The following is a 15,698-nucleotide window of genomic DNA, read 5'->3' on the forward strand; positions in this document are numbered from 1 at the left end:
ACCCCTATTTCCTCTAAATCTATTGTATCATCCCCTCCTACATCTCCCACCTCTCCTACATCCACTGCATCATCCTCGTCTGTTCCTATACCTTCTCCGCCTGCTATTTCTCCTCCTCATGTAACCTTGTAAATCCATTTGCAGGGCAAAGGCTTCTTTCCAGGAGGGAGCTCAACCAAATCCCAAGTTCTATTAGTCTCTAGAGCTTCGAATTCTTTGGCCATTGCATCCTGCCAACCTGGATGCCAACCTGGATGGAGAGCTGCCTGATGGTACGTGGAAGGTTCTTGATAAGCAGGAACATGCACACAGACAGCTGTACAGGAGCACATGTGTATTTAATTATACTAGTCTATATTTTTGTTACAGCTAGGCCAATAGGAGTTTGACACGTAGCACTAGCAATATACATTTTTACTTCTTAGTTGAGCTATATATATATATACACAATACATTGTAGCAGCAGGACAATCAATGAAATCATTTCTTCTCATTTTGAGTTTTCTAGAATCTTCTCTTCAATGGTTTCTTTTCAATTCCGTGAGTCTGCATGTTCTGGTTCAAGGTTTTTGCTCTGTGCAGATTGGAACTGCCAAAATTGTTTTGCATATAGACAAGTGATGATGAGAAAAAATGATGCTATAAATTTGTTTCGGGCCAACCTTGTGTTGCGTTTCTTTAGTATAATTATTATTTTATTTTTTGGCAGGTGATAATAGAACTCTTGATTCTGATGTTGATGTGAAAGCTATGCAGTGAGCTTGCCATCTCTTTAAGCTCTTCTCAGTCTTCTATTCTGGTATAGTTATTGAATAGTAGTGTTATTAACTTGTGTTATCACTACGACATGAAAAAGTGTTGGTATGTGTCGTCTACTCTCGTAGTTTAAAGAAGGGTTCTTTGTGTTATTACTGAGACAAGGAAAAAAGTGTTGTGATATCATGCTTCTTGTTATATTTGATGATGAATGAAGATGCTTTATTCTAGCAACTTATTGTTGAGAAAACCTAAGAAGTTTTACGAGTGTTTCAGAAATTGTTTCCCAAAATCATTCTGAAAGACGAATGCAGAGAGAAACTTTTCTAATGCTTGCATGACCAACTGCCTTGTATGATGATTGCTACAACTACATCATCGTCGACGCACTCCCTTTTTTTGTGGGGCTAAACGTTGAGTTTGTCCACAAGAAATCCATAAAAGTAAAGACTTAAATATACTATAAAAAAGCGTAAACAAAGAAGATGATTCAGCTCAAGATTGAATGTTACACCAGACATTGATTCATGCATCAAGTAAACCTGAGTCCAAGTTTTCTTGACCAAACTTAAGTTTAGTTAGCTTTGGCCAACGCCTGCATTTGATCCAGAGTAGCATTACCTTTCTATGATATTGATCAAACAGATATCTCAGAATCCATAATAAAGGTGAGTGTGACAATCTGATCACTCTTCCAGTGCTACAAACAAAAATGCAGCTTTTGGAAGGAAAATACCTTGATGAATCAAAGGAGAGGAAGCTGTTTTAGCTCAGGCGTGCATGTTTGTCAATTCTCATAATACCTGGAAAACCCCGTAAAAAAGAATATTGCCCAATACTCAATTCATTGGTGGAAACACTCGTGAAAAGAGAGAAATAACAGCCTCTGGCACATATATCTTAGAATTGCTAGGATCAGGGACCCAACGTATCTCGCTCATGTTTGGTGTCTCCACGTAGGTGATGGTAAACTCTCCAACCTTTTCTGCCTTGCCTCGCTTACCTGCCCTTAGCAGTAGGTTGTTGCGGTTATAAGAGAAGATGCAATTTTCTAACCGGATAAGGTCCCCAGGCTCAAAAGTATCACACTCATCACCCCACATCTGAAAGTGAACTGCAGCTGTCTCATCCGCCACTAGTGCCAAACACATCTTTTGTTGCCCTTCCATAGCTATCCTCCCTTTGTCCAAGACAATGAATTTTGTGTTTATGTTGTTCAATGCAGCCGGCACAATGTCTCTCAGAGACTGCATCCTTTTGCGCTGCTGCAACCAAAGATTTCCAAACTGGAAGAGTGATTAGAAAGAGCACAAGGATGGGGAGTCGGCATAAAAGTGAAGTCTGAAACTGATCCACTACGGTGAGAGGCGGTAGTGGGGGCTGGGCAGCGCCGAGGGGTTTGGAATTACCATAATACTAACAGGAGTTTGTATACAAATATTAGTAATATATACTCTTCTCTTTCCAATTAGATGAGATGCTTTCTTTTCTAGTCCATTCCAAAATAAATGCCACATTTCTAAATTTGAAAATAATTCAACTTTAAACTTTTCATTTTACTCATTTTACCCTTAATGAGAAGCTTTTATAACCACACAAATATCATGACCCCAAAGCTTTTAAGACCACAAATTTCAAAAGTCTTTTTTTTCTTCTTAAAGTCCGTATCACTCAAACTATGTCATCTAAATTGAAACGGAGGGAGTAACATTTATTTAATGATTTTTTTTTTTTGTAAATTGATTTATAATTTTAATGTATAGCATAATACTTATATTTGATAAAGTAATGATAAAGCACAAATTATGAACCCTCTAGTAATACTCAAATTCCTAATTTGTTGTTCAACTACTCCGTATGTTCCTTTTATTTGCCGCTTATACTAAACATAAAATTTTTATTTTACTTGTTCATTTTAACAATTCAAGAGAGATTTATTATTTTCTTTCAATATTATCCTTAGTGTTAAGTACTTATCTAGGATATTTATTGGAGATACAAATTTAATAACCATTGAGAAGGGTAATTTAGTAATTTGGTAAAATAAATTCTTAATGAATAATTTATTGAGGAGTTTGCCAAGTTAATAGAGAACTAGTAAAATACAGAGGCGGATAAATGGTATTGGACGCCTAAAGACAAGCCGTGATAAGAGGCCTTAAACTTGTTTAATAATTTTAGATATTTTTGTTTAAGGTTTATTATTTTTGCTTTTGAGGGGCAATTTAATCAACACATTTAATCTTTGTTAGTTAATCATTTCATATCCGCGTTGGTGATTGAGTTACTAAATACGTGTGCTAATAGAAGATATCAAGTACATGATAAAATAATTAAGATGCACGCTTAATTTGAAGATCACCATTAGTTTATTTTGAAATTCTCCGGCAAGATAGGCAAGTCGTGAAGTATGAAAAGAAAAAAGAGAAAAAAAAAAGTTGCCTGAGACTTTAAATTCCTTTTTTTTTTTTTTTTTTTTAAGATGTAGAATTTCCATTATCAGTCAGAAGTTACATTCATTAGGTCACCTTTTGACAACAGTAGCAGAAGGCTTGGTGGGGATATCATCGTCTCCTTTAATTTCCTCCACTTGAATAGAAGACCTGACTTTTGTGATTCTCTTCTAAAAATAGTTGACCACATTGTACGAGGTGCCTTATTTATTTGGATAGAAATTAAAGAAAAGACGCCACCAATATTTTGAGCAAGGAAAGCGGTAGTCGACCTAATCAAATAAAACTCAAAAAAAAAAAAAAAATTACAATATCTTTTATTTTTGCTTAAAAAATTTACAATCTCAACCAAATTACACATGAACAAGGTTAACGTGCTCAAAGTTACATAATTTGTTTATGTCATGAGGGGTAACAAAATGCATCAGAAAGCATAACGAAATTTATGTTAGGTACAGTATTAAGGAAAGAACTTAAAGTAGTCTAATAGCCCGTCAAGCTTCTAAAATCTACTTATTTTAAATCTTTTCTCAAAAATATTTTTCAAAAAAAAAAATTGGTAAAAAATAATTTGTGTTTGACTAACTAATTTGAAAAGTATTTTTGAGCAATAAATAGTATTTGACCAATCTTTTAGAAAGTTTTTCTAAATATATTTTTCTCAAAAGTATTTTAAAAAAATAATTTTCAAAAGCACTACCTTTTACTGCTTATTCAAATTATTTTTGGTTCTGCTCAAAAGTACTTTTTTTTTTTTTAAATAAAAACTTGGCCAAACAAAAATATACTTTGAACTAAAAAAAGCACATTCGGTAAAAAAAAAAAAAATATTTGGCCAAAAAAGCTATAAGTAGACATAAAATCGAACCCTTAGCTAGTTGTTTTGAACCTAAAAGATGGCGGAGAATCCTCCTAGAAAATTGGGAGAGGATGGAGGACCAGAAGATTTCTACCATTCTGATGATATCTTATTATGTATGCGGACGGTCGCAAAATGAGTATCCAATATCAGAAAGAGTATCACAGGCAGGTCAGGGAGAGCGAGGTAGGTCCTATGCTAGTATCAAGTATGCATGCTTTTTTAAGGCGTCTCTTTTTTGATTTGTCCTTTCTGCAATTAGGGTTTTGATATCACTCTGGATTTGACTTTGGATGCTGCTATTGGTGCTCCAATTATTGCCCAACGAGGGATGAAGAACAAACCCAAATTTGTTCTCCTCTCCCAGTTAGCTATTGAAGATTTCAATTCACAGAATGTAAGTGCGTGCTTAATTAACTGATTCATTCTTTTTCTGAAAAATTATATCTGCGATTGGTTGATATTTGGCTGTTTTTATTTTATTTTTATTTAGGCTACAAATTACAAATTTGTGAAAAATGTGACTGTGAACACATCATATGCTGCTGGGATGTGGTGTTATATCACCTTTCAAGCCAGGGATGCTGACGATACCATAAAGACCTTTCAAACATTGGCGTGGTGGGGAATTGACGGAGATAGAGATGTGAGATTTTGCAGGTTTAAGAAACCATCCAAGTGATGAAGGTAAGCTATTTTAATATGCACCTTCTCTCTTGTTACTTACATTGCTTATACGTTGATACGTGATTATGATAAGTGTGCTTGTATAATTCATTGATTTATGCATACGCATAGTGCTACACGACAACTACAACTAGGACTCAATTTCAGGTCTGTGGTGTGAAGCCTCACTATCCATTTCGCTCCATTTGGACTCGTTATATTCCAATATGCCCATGTATATTGGTAATGCTGGTAAAACCTCTGTTGCTATTATTGTGTGTGCTGGCCAGCAACTTCCATTAAAATAAATATTACACCTCAAAACCTCATTGCTAGCTTCAGCCAACATCAGGCATTGTTCCCATATTGTTAAATGAGTGAATGAACGGAAAAAGATGCATTTTGAGGTCTTTATTTTATTTAGCAACGAGATGTTGTACAATTCACTTTAAGAGCATCCCTGCCTTTATGGTTGAGTAAGGTTTATGATGTAAAAAGGGAAGCATCATATACAAGGTATTTTGAGAATAGAATGTCTTGGACAAAAGGTAGCTTTCTAGATTGAGTATCGAGTTATCTAAATCATTAGAAAATCTGAATCATTATTCTCTTCCTAAGTAGTGGTTCTCACTTTTTATTTTCTCGAGGACAATCAACTAGGTAATATATTTGAGGTTTTCGTTTGAGAAATTAGTGGAATAATGCAGCACCGTAGTTGATCCACATCTACATTGCAAAAGATATGATTTTGGTGAGCAATAGGTGTCCAACTCCTCACTTTGAAATTATTAACAACCTCTAAACCTGATCCAGATAACTTTGTTGACCATGAGACATAGTACTTGTGCAATGAGAAGAGGATGTACTCTCTGTCTAAATGATTAGAATATATACCTTGCAGATTGCACAAGACTAGTCAATAACACGAGGGTAGAGAACTTGACATTTTTTACACTTAAGTAGTACACTTCTGCTTGAGACTACACACACGTGAAATAGAATATACAAGAAGAAGCATGTTGTTGATGGTTGCCTAACAACAAACCCTCCCCGAGGACAACAAGGAGGGTTTGCAAAGCCAGAACAAAGCTAGAATAGAGAATTTAGCAAAAGATCAAAAAGTATTGAGATTACTTTCCTTCAAAAACAAACGTGCACTGAAACTAAGACAAACGTATTTCTTCGCTAACTTTTTTATAGTAACATGGTGAAGCCGTGAAAGTAACTGATGTTGATACCATGTTGAACTTTCTCAGTGCACTTCAGGGCTAATAGAGGAATTGAGCATTTGCTCTCTGTAATATACATGCAGCAGCTTCCTAACACCTACATGTTGCTGAGATATCTTAACAGAGTAATACTTGTCAAAAAATTCCTAACAGACATGATAATATACCTTACATACCTTTTCAATGACCAGTTTGTATAGAAATCTGAGGTGTCAGTACTGATTCACCCATGGTGGCATTTTTTTTTTCTGAATTTCAATTTGAGCGTTGACATCATGGAAATATTGTGTGGAAACAATCAATAAGGCTTAAAGATACAAATTATTATATTTGAAGCTCCATTCTTCTAGGAGTAGACAAACAGAAAACTTGTGCTGATAAAAGAGATGAATGAGTTGTCATAAAGTCATTTTTCAAGTGTTCCAACAGGCAATTGATGATCCTTTTCTTTGGAAATGAGGCTTCTAGCTGAGAGTATCAAGTGGCAGGTCTTTTCCAAATCTTTAATGGGTGTTCTTCAATTCATTCATAGATTCTCATAAAAGGACGTGATAGCATCTTCATCTAAAAAGAAAGAGATGATTGTGTTTCAAATTGGTTCACCCTCATACTTCATACTCATTGAAAAATTAACGATTCATGTAGATTTTTTCAATGGGATTGTACCTTTTGTGAGCATTACCTATCCTGAGGAAATTTTGGTTTCTTCTTTATAGCAAAAACTTAAGAAAAGCAATAATACTCTAATTTCTAATGTCATTTGATTGGTTAATCGCCTTATAGATCATCCTCTAAGATTATTTTCTTTGCAAGAAGTTTATTCTCGTTGGACCAGAATGTTGCCTATATCTTTCTCATCTGAGCTTGTTCAAAATAATTTTGCTGACTTTGTCCAAATATGAGGTAGCTAGTTGGAAAACACTATGTTATTTCTGGAATATTATGCCACCTAGTGCTTTTAGAATGTTTGTTGATAGATTCAAGGAGAAGAATAGAAGACGGGTTGCCAACAAAAGATTCCAGGAAAAGAAGATTATGTTAAATGGAAAGAAAATAAATTTGGAATATACTTTGTCAAACATGGTACCAGTTTGTGAAAAGAATAAAAGACCATTTCTGTCAGTCTAAGCCTTAGAAAATATTTTTGGAATGTAGGTCACCTCGAAAACTCTCTTGTTTTGGTTGGATTGCTCTTCATGAATCATGTCTTCCCACAAAGATAATCTGAGAAGAAGATTATTCAGCTTATGTAATACTCCTTGGTGTTAAATGTGTAAAGAACAAATGAAAGGTATTACCACTAGTTCCTACATTGTTCAGTAGGAAATGACTTGTATTTTTATACTCTGCTTTTTGCAGCTGGCCTGGAAGGATGATAGAAACGACATCAAGAGGATTCCGAATACGATCTCCTGTTGCATTAATTGTAAATTATGGAGAGATAAGGAAATCATGGGGACTTTGAAGGAGTTTTCAGTTCTCAAATTTAAATGTTTAGCGTGTAGCTTTTTGCTGGGGTTGGGACTCTATATGATTAGATGATATTATGAATTTGGTGGACTACCGTCATTTTTTAGCCATCATGTTTGTATTTTGCACAAGTGCTGCTATGTTTTTGCTATATATAGTATGACTTTGACTTTTAGTCTTCTCTGACCTTTGTGGGGCTAATTAGGCTCCTTGGGTAAAAAGAATTTGGTAGGACAGAAGTTTTCTTTCACATTAAATTATGTTATACCTAAAAAATTCAACTCCCTTCTAATTGCAACTTGTCTTTCGCAAAAGCAAGGTTCGCATTTCTGGTTCAAGGTTTTTGCTCTGTGTAGATTGGAACTGCCCAATTGTTTTGTATATAGACAAGTGATGATGAGAAAATTGAAGCTTTAAATTTGTTTTGGGTCAACCCTGCTTTGCCTTTCTTTGTTATATATACTTATTATTTTATTTTTGGCAGGTGATAAGAGAACTCGTGATTCCGATGTTGAGGTGAGCTTGCTATCTCTTTAAGCTATTCTCAGTCTTCTACATTAGTAGTTATTGTTATTAAGAGTGTAGTGTTATTTACTTGTGTTATTACTACGACATGAAAAAAGTGTTGGGATGTGTCTTCATCGTCTACTCTCGTTCTTTAATGAAGGGCTGTTTGTTATTAATAACACGGGAAAAAAATGTTTGTGAGGATATGCTTCTGGTTGTGTTTGATGATGAATGAAGATGCTTTACTAGAGTAACTTATTTGTTGAGAAAACCTATAAGAAGTGTTACAAGTGTTTCGGAAATTGTTTCCAAAAAATCGTTCTGAAAGTGTAAAGTCAAGAGTCTTTGCTAATGACCAAATTTAATTTTGTACAAAAATTTGTCGTGGCGTACACCACCTGTGATTTCAAATTAAGCATCTCCAACCTTCTCTTATTTTTTTTCTAGCTTAAAGAAATGAGTTATGATAAAATTAAGATTATAGAGAGAGAAAAGTTTTGAAGTGAAGGAAAAATCGATGTAGTGATTCATTGTGCTATTTCGACAACCGAAAAGGATCAAATATACCCATCTACTATCGGATATTATTTAAAGTTATCTTCTGATCGAATATATTCCTACTGTCTAACTATAAATTAAATATTCTCTTAACTTGACGGAGGGGCCACGTGGAGGGCCTCTTAGCCCCAACCAATTACCCATGCTTAATACCATGTACCCATAACTATTAACTCGACCCTTCCCAAACACCTAAATAACAGAACAAATTCCTATGTCAAAAAATTCTAAAAATAAAAATATGCTCTTTGTTTTTTTCTTTTTTATGGTCATAGTAAACGACTTGGGGCCGTAAAAAATAATTACTTTTTTTTCCAGAAATTTTTTACATTTTTTAGGATCGGTGTTTGACCATGAAAAATTCAAATTTACTTGAAGTTGAATTTTAGAATTTTTCGAAAATTTGAAGAACTCCAAAAAGCTACTATTTTTTTTAAAATTTTCACTTCAAATCATTCACAAAAATTTAAAAACAGCTCCAAATTGTATTCATGTCTAAATACAACTCTAATTATTAAATACCATTTTCGTTTAATTTTTCTTTTTACTTTTTTTCGAAATTACAATTCTGTGTCCAAATGCCAACTTAGAATTCATTTTCTGAAGTTGCAAATCTGGGTGTAAAATTCTGAAAATCGTTGAATATTGTTGTCGAGAATCATTAATCGGAACTGAAATTCGTGATAGAACATTGTTGGTGAAAAGGAAAAAAGAAAGGAGTTTCGACCGCTAGTCAACTCGTCTTTGAGGTTGGTTCAAAACTTTAGATCTAAGATTTTTGGATAAATCGACTGGGTAAGTTTTAAATTTGTTGTAAAAGCTTGATAGAACGTGAATTCAAAGTTTTAAGTGCATTTGGATCTGATTTAACAAGAACTTGATTGAAAATTTTCAGACGTCTAATCTATGGAGAAGATGCACTGAGTTTCTTGACCTCGTCTATTATTGCTCAAATTGTTTATTGGGTTTAGTTTGTATCATTGTAGAGAAGCTGTGGTTAAAATTTGAGTGCATTTTGTGAAGTCTTGGCTGAGTTAGATCGAACAAATTGGAGTTGACTCAGCGAAGAAAACAACCCGAGCTTCATTGTATTAATCACTGGGCACTGGCTTTGTTTGAATTTCGGTTGGGAGTCTTTGGTTACAAATTGAGATCTATTGGAGAAGCTTAGGTTGAGTTCGGATTACAATTGTGAAGCAACGGTTCGAATAATTTAATGTCTTTCAAGAACACGTAACTCTCTCAGCAAGGTTCGTTATCAGGTATGGGTACTGGGTACTGGGTTGGGGCTTAAAATGGCTTAGAAGCCCTCAACCTGGTCCTTCCGTCAAATTAAGGATATACTTGATCAATATTAAGACGACCGGGATATATTTGATCGAATAGTCCAATTGTAGAAGGGTATATTTAACCCTTTTCCGTTTCAACAATCACTTTTTCACAAAAGTACAAAACTTAGTAGGTGTTTTGACATAAAAATTGTATTTTTTGAAAAAAAGAAGAAGTAATATTTAGAGTTAAGTTGAACAATGATATTTGGAATTTGAAATTATATTTGGACATGCATTTTACTTGAAAAATATTGCAATTTGTGAGTAGGGAAAAGAGTTTTTCTGAAATTTTTAAAAATATCACTTTTTGGTTTTCGAAAAACTCATTTTCAAAAACTTGCAAAATTTCATGGACAAACACATAAAAATTTTGAAAAAAAGGAAAAAAATTTACGGACAAACGGAGCCTTAATATTCCATAAAAATGCTAGGTAATTTGTTTTGGTGGCAGAGCTATTTGATAATAAATTTTGTGCTGGTAAGTGATAATAAATGCTTTGTATAATAATTGAGGTGCATGTAAACTGAAACAAATATAAACAAACAAAGCTAGCTTTATTTGAATGTTACCATTAGTTTTTTGAAATTCTCCAGCAAGATAGACAAGTCATGAAGAATGGGAGGGAAAAAAAGTTAATTAAGGGTGTGTTTGGTATGAAGGAAAATATTTTGGAAAATGAGTAGTTTTATGACTTATTTTTCCTTGTTTGGTTGGTGAATAAAAACAATTCGAGAAATATTTTCTAGTGTTTGGTTAGAGAGTAGAAAATATGTTTTAGGAAAATAATTTCTTATGTTACTCTTCTCACTCACCCCCTTCCCCGAAGTTCCCATGTTTCTTGTACTCTCCCCACCCCCCCCCCCCAAAAAAAACAACGTTTTCAAAACTCTATTTTTCTTAAAAAATTTAATTATTCTTCTAAAAATTCGCACAAAACCAAAGGAACTAATATGTTGCATTACGCTTTTATGCAAAAATAACATTGAAATTTGTGCTCCATAACTAAAAAGAAAATATATTTTTTTGGATTAAAAAAGAAAGTACTCTTTCTACAACATGAAAATAAAGTACTTATTTTGTTAAAATGAAAGAAAATATTTTTTCTACATCATAAAAAGAAAATACTCATTTTGTTAAAATGAAAGAAAATACTTTTTATACATCATGAATTTTTTTTGTTGAAATGAAAGAAAATACTTTTTTTTTACATCATGAAAAGAAAGTATTTTTTGTTAAAGTGAAAAAAAAATACTTTTTTATATCATGAAAAGAAAATACTCATTTGCTAAATAAAATAAAAAAAGTACTTTATCTATAACATGAAAAGAAAGTACCATTAATAATATTTTTATTTAGGGTGGGAGTTGGGGGCAAGGGTGGGGTGGGGATGAAAAATAGGGTAGGAAAGATTAAAAGAGTTTTAAAAAATATTTTTTTTCTTGATGGGGAAAATATTTTTCTCATATCGGAGGAAAATTAATTCATGAAAAAAAATTCAAAATATTTAAGCCCACCAAATATAAAAAAATTTAAAAATAGTTTTCGAATAATATTTCCCTTTATATCAAACACACCCTAAGACTTAAGATTTAGAATTTCCATAATCAATTTACCATTTAGTCAGAAGTCAAAAGTCAGAAAGCCGCCTTTGGGGAAAAGTAGCAGAAAGCTTGGTGGGGAATTCGTCACCTTCTTTATTTTCCTTCACTTGAATGCAAGATTTGACATTTATGCTTCTCTCTTCCAAAAATAGTTAGACATTATTTATTGTATGGGGTGACCTATTTGTCCGGATAGTACTTCTTTCGTCTTATATTAATAATCATGGTTACTAAAATTAGTTATCGCAAATTATTTATGATTTTAAAAGTTCAAGATAAAATTAAGTTTTATTTTCTTTTCTTTTTTTATCCTTAGTAATAATTGTTCTTGAAGATAGAGATACTACATAAGTAGAATAAATATTCAATAAAGAGATTTTATCTTAAGACATAAATAAGGATATAATAACCTAATCCCTTTCTTTATTAATGTTTCTTAATGAGCATGTAAAAAAATACGATACATAATATGAGACCGAGAAAGTAGTTACAATAATATGATTTATTTAACAATTTTAACTGCGTTTTCCGAACGAGCTTCGGGACAAAGACATATTATAAACACATCAAGTATACTAGTGACACGTAAGTATCGTAGGGTACAAGCCCCAAAATTCTGGTGCTCATGTAAGTCCTGAGAACTTTTTCAAATTTGAACCAAAATTACTTAATAATTTATTCTTAAAAAAGAACTTAAATATTCAAAAGTTAGCTCATAGTAAATTTCTAAACTAATAATCTCAAAAGTCGCAATGTTTTTTCTAATAGTATATCCTGATTTCATAATCTATTATCTTTGCCATTCACCGATAATAAATGCACTTTAAACATTTACGTGCAAAGTGCAAACTGCAATCGAAACGAGATTATTTATTTAAAATTCAGAGTCGCCACTTGGGATAATTTATGGTTTCCTAAGTCACCGGTTTAAAATCCCAAATCAAGGAAATTTGACTCTGTTTTAATGTCTGCAAAACACAAAAATCCGGGTAAGGAATTCTGTTAACCCGGGAGAAGGTGTTAGGCACTCCCGAGGTCTGTGGTTCTAGCATGGTCGCTTTGATCATACCTGGCTTAAACAAATTGTTTAATTACTGATTTTAGAACCTATGTGCATTTGTCTTTTTTTTTTTACTTGAGAAATTATCTAAACCAGGTCACGCGTACGTGTACCCGTTTGTTTGGCGCGTCAAAAATTATGTCACGCGAACGTGTCCACAATTAATAACGCTTTATTATTAATAAGAAAGCTTAGTCAAAGTTGCGCGAAAGCATACTCCGATTGTTTTTAAAAAATCGTAATTATGTCACGCAAACATGTCCACAATCACGACGATAGATTAAGTCACGCCTAAAGCCAGCTACAGTGTTCATGATTTTCCTAAAACTAATTTTGAGATTATTGTGAGGCCCTAAGAAGTATGAAAAGTTCTTTGCGGAAGAGGTGTAAGATTAGCTATTGAATTTATTAGCAAGTTCAATTACTTTACTAGGCTACTTGCAGCCTGTTTTAGGATTATTTTTGGATTTAAAACGCTTTTGAATAACAGTACATGTCAAACAATTGCAACTTTCTAAATAGCTAGACTTCTTGGGAATTTGATGATCAAGAAGAGCGTTTTCTATCAATTCTCAAAACGTTCAGAGAGTAAAAGTTGCAATTAACATTCCTTTCACAAACAAATCTCCACTCCTAATTATATGATTCACTTCAAAATGGCTTCACAGACAAAAACTTCTAACACTTTAACTTTCAAGAACCAGAATCAGTCAAACAGAACCTTCACATTCCTAATAAGAATGAAGTGTGAAGATACAGATACAATACTAAGACAAAAGACAAACGTGAACCTTTGGCACGTCGACATTGAAAGCATTCAAATTGAAGTCTTTGTTCATGCTGCTGAGAAGGAAATGAAAAGAGCAGAAGCAGCTTTAGGAAATGAATCGAGCAGAAACAACATGATTGACCAACAACACATAACTTAAGGAAGGAAATTCATATAAACTCATTACTGCTCAAACTTGTAACAATCTGCTTCTACTGGCCTTAACTCCCATTATCTATCTATAAACAGATTAACCAAAATTCAGAACTCTAGACCCATGTTGAACCTAACTTTATCATACTTTAGTCACATCAAAAATAAAGCACAAGAATCAGAAACAAACCTGAAATAGCCTCTTGATTGATAAATAAAATCTAGCAATTACATGAACAAAATGGAACAATAGCCTTAAATCAGAACCAACGAACGGAACTTTGACTGAAATCGACTCACTCAAGCTCTATTGAATTCCATGGTTTCTTTTAAATCAAAAATCAGAAATCAGAAGAAGAAGCCAAAATTTGACATGAAAATCAAAAGGATTCGAATCTGAAATCAGAATAAGAAAAATCCCGTCCGTTCATTTCCTCTGTTTCTCTATCTCTTGCTATGTTTCAGATCTGTTTTCTTATTTTTATTTATTTAGTTTTTATCCTCTTCTGTGTGTCTCAGTATATGACTGGTTGTTGAAGAAGGAGCAACATGAGGCGTTGAAGAAGAAGAAAGAAGAAGGTTGTATGTATGTGTTTCGGACAGTAGTGCGCCGGTGGTGGCTATGGGGGAATTCCGGCAAGCTTTGGTTAAAGAGGGGCTGGTGGGTGCAATGGCTGATAGGTCTAGGGGTTGTTGCTATAGGTGTTAGAGAAGAAGATTGGGGGGTGGGTGGGGGGGGGTGTTAATGTTTTGTGTGTATTCAACGGCTGTCCCCTCTATTGTATTAGAATCCTGATGAAGTTAGAGTGTGTGTTCCAGGAAGAATATGTTCGTTGGGGGGGGGGGGGTCTATTATGTGTATTGCGACTGATGTCTGTTTTCCAAATCAGAAACGGCTGAAGGGTCTAGGTCTAGGGTGTCTCCTTTTAAGTCTAAATCTAGGATTTTAGGGGTATTGGGCTTGGGTTATTATGGGCTAGGTCCGAAAATTAGGCCTAAAAAAATGGATTGTTTGAACCCAAATTTTATTCTTTCTCCGTGAACAAGACTAAAAATATTGCCTCATTTACTAATTAATCCTACTTAAGCAAAATAACTATTAAAATAAGACTAACCGTTAAAACAAACTTATTTTTTTGGTATTTTCAAATATCATATTAAAATATTTTTTTTTTGTAATTTTCATTTTGTGACGAAATAAAGTAGAAGAGTTAAAACTGGTTGAAATAACTATATTAGACGTAAACTAAGTATTTAAATGCTAAAATATGCAAAATCTTGGGGAGGGTCAAAAATCACATGTCTACAGCTGCCCTTCTTTGACTAGAAACACGAAGTATTTTCAGACAAAGAATGACTAGACATGTTTTTTGACCCGACCATTATTTAGGGAAACCAAAAACTAAAAGAAAGGAGGATGTGACCGAGCCCTGGTATCTGAGCTGCCTACATATCCTTGGCTATAAAGGAATCAGGCCACGTGTAGTTCAGAAGTAGAAACAGTGATGGAGTGTACTGAGGTGGAGAGCCGGTCGAGGTGCTGTTCCGTTGAGGTTCCGGTCCGCGATCCTGTTATTACATCAATATCAAGAAATGAAAAAGACTAACTAAGCCTGTCAACTATAAGTTACAAGATTCCTATCTATAAGTCTTCTGAAGCTTGATCTTGAGTATTGAATGGTTCTTCATGCAGACTTTAAATTTGAACCTTGACACTTGCTAGCTGTAGGTGCTAGTTCATTCTTCTTCAACTTTTTTGGATCAAAACCGGACACACCATGCTTGAGACTTCAGCCACGTCTTGAGCAGTTCACATCTTTCTCTGCTTCTGTATTTTATTCACTTCTCTTTTTTTCCCTTTTTTTATATTCTGGATTAATACACTTCTGTTGGTCATCTCGGACTGTTGACCCGCATTCTTGCCGCAAACTTCTGCTACTTCTAACTTGAATTGAACTCTGAAATGACTTCCCTTGTTCTCCAGGTGGGCACCTGATTGCCAAAACTTGAACTGTATTCCCTTGTTCTCCAGGTGGGCGCCAGATTGCCAAAACTTGAACTGTATTCCCTTGTTCTTCAGGTGGGCGCCTGATTGCCAAAAGCTGAACTGTATTTTCTTGTTCTCCAGGTGGACGCCTGATTGCCAAAACTTTAACTGTAATCCCTTGTTCTCCAGGTGGGCGCCTGATTGCCAAAACTTTTGTATTCCCTTGTTCTACAAGTGAGCGCCTGATTACCAAAACATGAACTGTATTCCCTTGTTCTCCAGGTGGGCTCCTAATTGC

General features: G+C 34.1%; 2 protein-coding genes across 10 annotated transcripts; one reads left to right on the top strand and one right to left on the bottom strand.

Moving 5' to 3' along the window:
• Positions 1–1,595: 1,595 nt before the first annotated feature.
• LOC104212396 (uncharacterized) lies at positions 1,596–2,009 on the bottom strand. Its single transcript, XM_070166533.1, has one exon. It carries the CDS (start codon positions 2,007–2,009, stop codon positions 1,596–1,598), a length of 414 nt encoding a protein of 137 aa, XP_070022634.1.
• A 2,080-nt stretch (positions 2,010–4,089) lies between these two features.
• On the top strand, positions 4,090–13,951 carry LOC104212394 (UPF0725 protein At3g44770). Of its 9 annotated transcripts, XR_707343.2 has the most exons (6): positions 4,090–4,254; positions 4,331–4,465; positions 4,562–4,755; positions 7,119–7,254; positions 7,918–7,949; positions 9,485–9,728. XR_707343.2 is itself a non-coding variant. In XM_009761631.2 (5 exons), exons 1-3 carry the CDS (start codon positions 4,183–4,185, stop codon positions 4,748–4,750), a joined length of 396 nt encoding a protein of 131 aa, XP_009759933.1. In that variant the 5' UTR covers positions 4,090–4,182; the 3' UTR covers positions 4,751–4,755; positions 7,918–7,949; positions 13,933–13,951. The 9 variants fall into 9 exon arrangements, 6 of the variants coding, with proteins under 6 accessions (XP_009759933.1, XP_070024303.1, XP_070024302.1 ...); XR_011405483.1 differs by lacking the exons at positions 7,119–7,254; positions 7,918–7,949; positions 9,485–9,728 and adding exons at positions 6,393–6,451; positions 7,323–7,608; XR_011405482.1 differs by lacking the exons at positions 7,918–7,949; positions 9,485–9,728 and adding an exon at positions 7,323–7,608.
• Positions 13,952–15,698: the final 1,747 nt, after the last annotated feature.

Source organism: Nicotiana sylvestris, chromosome 2, assembly GCF_000393655.2.
Source record: "Nicotiana sylvestris chromosome 2, ASM39365v2, whole genome shotgun sequence".
Lineage (NCBI taxonomy): Eukaryota > Viridiplantae > Streptophyta > Magnoliopsida > Solanales > Solanaceae > Nicotiana > Nicotiana sylvestris.

Coding starts and splice junctions, on each gene's coding strand:
- LOC104212396 (XM_070166533.1), bottom strand. CDS start 2,009: ATGCAGTCTCTGAGAGACATTGTGCCGGCTGCATTGAACAACATAAAC.
- LOC104212394 (XM_009761631.2), top strand. CDS start 4,183: ATGTATGCGGACGGTCGCAAAATGAGTATCCAATATCAGAAAGAGTAT. Junction 4,255..4,330: donor GGCAGGTCAGGGAGAGCGAG/GTAGGTCCTATG, acceptor TTCTGCAATTAG/GGTTTTGATATCACTCTGGA. Junction 4,466..4,561: donor AAGATTTCAATTCACAGAAT/GTAAGTGCGTGC, acceptor ATTTTTATTTAG/GCTACAAATTACAAATTTGT.